Genomic DNA, 6,225 nt, shown 5'->3' with positions numbered 1-6,225 from the left:
TTGATCAAAAATATTGAGTTCAATTATCTAATTTCACTTTGAATAATTCAAAAGCTTTAATGATAAACTTTAAATAACGTTGTTTTCATAGTTCCCAAAGTAATGTTAAAAACGATTCAACTAATGTAATACTAAGATCGGTTCTGTGTAAAAATTATTCTCTTTGATACATTTTCAAAATATTAGGCTTATACCAAGGAAAGTCAGAAGCCATAATAACAGTAAAAAAGAAGCCATAATAACAGTAAAAAACAAGCCATAAAAACAGGAAAAAAGAAGCCATAATAACAGATAATAAAGAAGCCATAATAACAGATAATAAAGAAGCCATAATAAAAGAAAAAAGCCATATTAAAAGGAAAAAACTTCGCAGACAGGAATTGATTGTAACTCACAATTTCCTTTGCTTCTGTAAAAGAACAGACTACATTAATTTAAATAATTACGACGAAGATAATTAATAATTTACAATTAACGCGTTCAGTAATTTTAAACGCTGAGTACCGCAACGTTGACACCAAAAGTTAAGTAAAACTTACGAATTCTTTTTATCTTTTAATTCCTTTTCCTATTAGAGAAATGCTCAAAAAAACCTTTAAAACCTGCAATAAACTTTCAAGGAGACAAACTTTCAAGGATTCACTGATCTCCATATGGTACAAGTACTGAATATTTGTAAATGGAGATTTACTCAATAAAAGAGCTTAAACTTGTGATAATAATGATTCTTGGGCTAATCGGGTCATGCACCTATTTGAGTTAAGTCAAAAGCATTAAGGAATCCCCACGAAGGCAAAATGAAAATCTTTCTCAAATTATTGAGTCTAGGTTGCTAAAACCCTCTTTGTTTTCAGTTCCCTCTTTTAAACTTGGAGAAAGTGCTTCTCTCTTTATCTCAACTATGTCAAAATTTGATTGCTTGTACTGAATTGGACTACTTTTTTTTCTTTTTCGAGATTCCTTAGGAAAATGAACAACGCTTGACCCGTTATTACTGTTCTGATAAAGGGCACTTCGGACTTTAATGTTTTGCGAATCATTGATGTTTTTTTTAAGAAACTCTTCCACCGATATCTTGTGATCCCCTTCTCCAACATATTGGAGTGGTTTATCAAGACTCTGGTATCGAAAATTGTTATTTTCGTCACTTCTGAAGATATAAGGATATTTCCGCGTCGCTATATCTTCATTTAAAGTTGTTTTCTGCAGATTCGCAGGTTTATAAAGGCATCGAGAAGACTCGTTTGGACTCTCAGGGCGAAGAAAATAATTTAGTTTTAGATTATTGTAACACTTTTCTTGACTTTTCACGCTATGGTAATTTTTATTTTTAAAAATGTCGATTAAATTTTCGTAACAGACACCTGTTGAATTTTCTTGACTAAGAATCTCGAGTCTTCCTTTTAACAAGTGTTTTTTAACAAATGTAGCTGATAATTCTCTGAGCAACGGTAATTTGAGAAGTATTTTACCGAATCGAGTTCTTGTTCGAGAAGGGCAGTAATCTTGTAAGGTCAAATGAGCTTGTTCTTGCAGGTGCTCGATATGTGAACGAGATTTCAAGTCCTCCAAATCTAAACATAAAAGAACTAAAAAGTAAAAACGTTTTTTTAGAAAATCATTTGACTCAAGTTGCCCGAAAATTGGGTTGTAGTTTTAAACAACACAATTCTCATTCCGTATATCTACCTGGTTTAAATACGATGATGGCTTTAACACATGAATATTCCATCGTATCCAACTTGATTTCGTGAAACTTTTGAATGATGTTAAGCAAGCGTTGCAAATACTTTATCGTCTTTGGCTCTGGTCGGTTGCTAACGTAACCACATTCTGCTGACTTACCAATTTCAATGAGGTGATCTAAATGAATTGGGACGTTCCATTGCGCAATACTTAACAATAACAGCTCATTCCAGCAGTTTTCTAACAGAAGTGCTTGGTCGCTCAAAGGAAGCTCGTTAAATGTCGGAATATTTCGTGCCCATGCAATCGACTCATAAAGTATTCGAACTGATACGTCGTAGAGTTCTGCCGATGAAGAAATACTAATCTTATTGTCCTTTTGTTTGGGAGTGTGCGGAGGTGTCAATGAAGGCATTCTTCGTTTTACTATTTCTTTTAAGTTTGTTAATCGATTTAATGGTGAGCGTTGGGGCGAGAAAGTAACAGGAGAATGATTCGCAAACTTTGCTGCTGCGATTTTATTTGAAATAGATTTACCACCAGGACCACGAGGAGCTCTTTGATTTTGAACAGCTGCAGAAAGAAGGTATTTTTTTTAATACTAATTTTATCACAATCATAATACCCTTATGTTTCTTAAAACAAAACAAAGTTTTCTGATTTCAGAAACAAAATTTCCTCGTTTCATCGTTTCATATTTATACCGTCCTTACAATAAACGAAATGGAAACACCATTTGAGAATTGTTTATAATTTGGTCCTTAATCAAACTTACCTTCGCTTCGCATCCCTACTTGATAACACTTTCTCAAACGACAAAACTGGCATTGATTGCGACGTTTTAAGTCTACAACGCATTTCATGCTTTCTCGACATACATATTTACTGTTTCGCCTGACACTCCGTTTGAAGAACCCACGACATCCATCACAAGCAAGTATACCATAGTGGCGACCTGAAGAGCGGTCTCCGCACACCATACAGGGATGAAAATCTTCTGGCTTTTGTGTTTCTAAAAATTTTGGCAAATCCTTACGAAACACAAAATCTTATACTTGAAGCAATAATTTCAATATTTCTTTTATATGCGTTTACATACATACATACATACATACATACATACATACATACATACATACATACATACATACATACATACATACATACATACATACATACATACATACATACATACATACATACATACATACATACATACATACATACATACATACATACATACATACATACATACATATAGGGAGAACTCTCACACACATTAATGCGTTTTTTTTCTCAACACACCACATTCATAAATGCTTTTATGTTATAAAAAAAAACTGTCAAAAATAAAAACCTTCGATGGGTGACATATTTAATCCGCATTCAATTTCATCGGTTGTCAGAGAATGTCGACGGTTGCTATTGCTGGACTGACTTACAAAGCAATTATTTTCAATTTCAGGGTTGTTTGCCAAGTTTATCTGTCCTACTTCAGTGTCTTTTACTCCTTCCATGTTCAATTAATATTTAATTTAGTCGATTATTTCTACTGATCCACCTTTTGTTCTTTGAAATATAACCTCAACTGTTTATAAATTTCTTTCGGATATACCTGCTATAAAGCAAAGATAAAAAAACGATTGTCTGATCAGCACTCCAGTGAAATGTTTGCTCCAGTTTAATTTGTCAGGTGTAAAAACGTTCCATTTCTATTTTTGTTAAGCTTCTTGTTTTTTAATTCATAAAACGCTTCATTTAACATTAGAGATGCGCATCAGTTCCTTATAAATAAAAGTTATAAAACTCGAATATTTTCATGTTTATTTTCGTCTTGAGATAAAAAAAAGATTTTCAAAATATTAGAATCTATATAAAAAATAACTAAAAAAAAAAGAGAGAAAGTCTTAATAAGCTTACGACTAAAATGGAAGAGTTTTGTTAACATGTGGTCTTTTTTATTTTTTTATTTTATTATTATTTTTATTTTATTTTAAATAGGCTGTTTGTTTTCCCACATTTTATCTCTTTTCAATCGCTTTGTTAAAGATTAAAATAAATAGACCTCTGATCTTCGCTCATTCGATCTTTCTACCGCAGATGTTTGCAAGTTTTTAAGATTGTTTAATAATTCAATACCACGCTTCTTTTTAACGGAATTTAAATAATTTTTGAGCACTCACCAGTTCACACAACTTGATTAACTTAGGACTTTCCAGATGTTTTACAAAAATGGCACATAAATGAAAAGAAGAAGGTGAAATCAATAATAAAAAAAAACTAACATTTAAATACTAAAATAGTTTGGGATTTAACCGTTTTTTTTTTATAATCAGGTAACCAATGAAATCATAACGAATTGATCTTTTGATACGAGCGATTAAAATATACGTAATTCCGTTTTCCTTCGTGGTGTTTTTTTAACAAATAAACAATCAAAACCAAATAAAACAAAGCTGAAATAACAACATCAGCTATAACTATTAAGTTTCTATACCTTTTTCGAGTTGGTAAGTACACGTGGTATGTAGAACATATAAATCGTCAGAAAATCGTCTTACTAAGCATTAGTTCGTCATATTGAACGTTAGTTCCACCAATCTGCGTTAGAAACGCACAGCACACTGATGAAACTATCGCCCATATCAAGCGCACTCTCTTAGAAAGGGGATGAAGTTTATTTGGAATTTATTGGCACGTTTCACTTTTCCACTGTCGTAGCTGTCAGTTAAAGCTTACTGATCGCGCCAAAGCTGACAGGATTTGCAGTCATACCTTTCAAACAAATGCCGTTGATTAAAAGACGTTGTTTTACGTAAAGCGTAGGAGATATCGTTTTTAACCGTTTGCATTTATAATACGAAGAACTTATTATATACTTGTTGTATTTTCATTTTTTCATTACTTAACTTTAACAACTCTAAGTCGAAACCTTGCGGCGCCGAATTATTAACTGGATTACATTTTACAAAGCAACATTTTTAAGCGGAGTTATTTTCTTATTTTCTAAATTATACTATATGTCTTAACAGTAAAATTTATTGTTTCAAACAAATTAAATAAACTTGTGCTTTTAGTGTCATTTAATTTGGTGATAGATATGAGGTAAAAGAACGGTAAATATGGTGGCGTCAAATCAACCGCAAAAATGGGTGTTGGTGACCGGGTGTATTTAGCAGAAAAAAGATTGATGTATTTCAATTGAGAAAGAATCATTTCACTTTAAGTAAAAAACCGAAATAACGGTCTTGATAAGAGAGAAATTTTTTTAAAAGATATGAATAAAGGACTTAATACATAGACACTTCACAAAACAAATAAACAAAAAAAAATTTTTTTCTTGTCGTTTTCTTTTTAAAAATAAAACTGTAAACTTTGCATAATAAGCATCGGCGTTTGATTTTTCCGTTAATAACGAATTAAGAAAAATTTTCTGTCTTTTGAGATAAAGTTTTCTGAAGTTTATCAAAATATAAATCTTTATGCGTTTAAAACAGAAAAGAAATTTTTGCTAAGACAAGTTCACACTCGTGCAAGTTTTTTTTTTTTTGAAAAGCAAGTTTAACGAATTTAATCGAGTAGCGGTTCTGCACAGTATCCTCAAGGGTTGATACAGTGCCTTCAAGGGTTGATACAGTATACTCAAGAGTTGATACAGTATCCTCAAGAATTGATACAGTATCCTCAAGGGTTGATACAAAAATAATAAGGTATGCGAGGTATCATAATTTTTTTTCTGGAACCTTATAATTTCGAAATAAATTATTATAAATAAGATTCATTTCAAATGACTGGTATAGAAGTTGGTACTGCATTCGTTGCTAACAGAAATACAAAACACGAATGCTTTAGTTCATAATACCTTTTCAGCAAAAGGAACATTTTCACACAAAACACCAGTCAAAAATATGTCAACTAAAAAACCAGTCAAAAATAAGTCAACTAACGTTTTGTCAAAAAATGTTCAATTCTTGTTGTAAACTTTCAATGTAACATTGCGTTCAGTAAAAACATCCTGTAAGTAATAATGTTGGTTACTTGTAGTCAGGTAACAATCAGCAACGAGTAGAATCGATTATTACCAGATCATAAGTACTTGCAGTTATTTTTAGTGACAAGTTAATCAACAAAAGTCAGTTAAGTGCTTGCATTATTAGATAATCAGTTAGAGACGTTTAGCAATAAATCGCATAATCGCCTTCTTACGGTTATTTCTAGTGACATAATAAGTGACTTGACCAAAAATCACCTAGCAGGAATTATTAATTGATCGTTGGCAGTTAGGAGCGATCAGGATTAATCGTATTTGTTTGCGGTTACTTATCCATATTAGATAATCGACTAAGAAAAGTTAAGAGCAGAAGCGACACTGGTCATTGCTAATTATAGCGATCAGAGAATTGAAAGAATTATTTGATTAAGTTTTTAGACGTATCTGACACGATTCAACAATTAAATGCTTTTATTAGCATTACTTCTGTCATTTCAATCGGAATGCGATAGAAACTTAGCTAAGTATTATTAAAATCCCAAACAAGT

The 6,225-nt window shown here is 31.8% G+C and overlaps 1 protein-coding gene across 2 annotated transcripts; it reads right to left on the bottom strand.

The window, feature by feature from the left end:
* On the bottom strand, nt 1-4,003 carry LOC145185934 (nuclear receptor subfamily 2 group E member 1-like). 2 transcript variants are annotated; one of them, XM_090097827.1, is made up of 5 exons: nt 3,870-4,003; nt 3,044-3,470; nt 2,462-2,698; nt 1,690-2,259; nt 1-1,574 (listed from the first exon to the last, which is right to left on the bottom strand). In XM_090097827.1, the coding sequence occupies exons 2-5, from the start codon at nt 3,201-3,203 to the stop codon at nt 811-813; spliced, it is 1,731 nt and encodes a 576-aa protein (XP_089953953.1). In that variant the 5' UTR covers nt 3,204-3,470; nt 3,870-4,003; the 3' UTR covers nt 1-810. The 2 variants fall into 2 exon arrangements, with proteins under 2 accessions (XP_089953953.1, XP_089953954.1); XM_090097828.1 differs by lacking the exon at nt 3,870-4,003 and adding an exon at nt 3,607-3,792.
* Between the last annotated feature and the right edge of the window lie 2,222 nt (nt 4,004-6,225).

This window comes from Hydra viridissima, unplaced genomic scaffold, assembly GCF_058129835.1.
Source record: "Hydra viridissima isolate aposymbiotic clone 2 unplaced genomic scaffold, HvirCarnegie_v1 scaffold_9, whole genome shotgun sequence".
NCBI lineage: Eukaryota > Metazoa > Cnidaria > Hydrozoa > Anthoathecata > Hydridae > Hydra > Hydra viridissima.
This window is presented reverse-complemented; position numbering and strand designations above follow the sequence as displayed.

Coding starts and splice junctions, on each gene's coding strand:
- LOC145185934 (XM_090097827.1), bottom strand. CDS start 3,203: ATGGAAGGAGTAAAAGACACTGAAGTAGGACAGATAAACTTGGCAAAC. Junction 2,699..3,043: donor AAATATGTCACCCATCGAAG/GTTTTTATTTTT, acceptor CAAAATTTTTAG/AAACACAAAAGCCAGAAGAT. Junction 2,260..2,461: donor AGTAGGGATGCGAAGCGAAG/GTAAGTTTGATT, acceptor TTCTTTCTGCAG/CTGTTCAAAATCAAAGAGCT.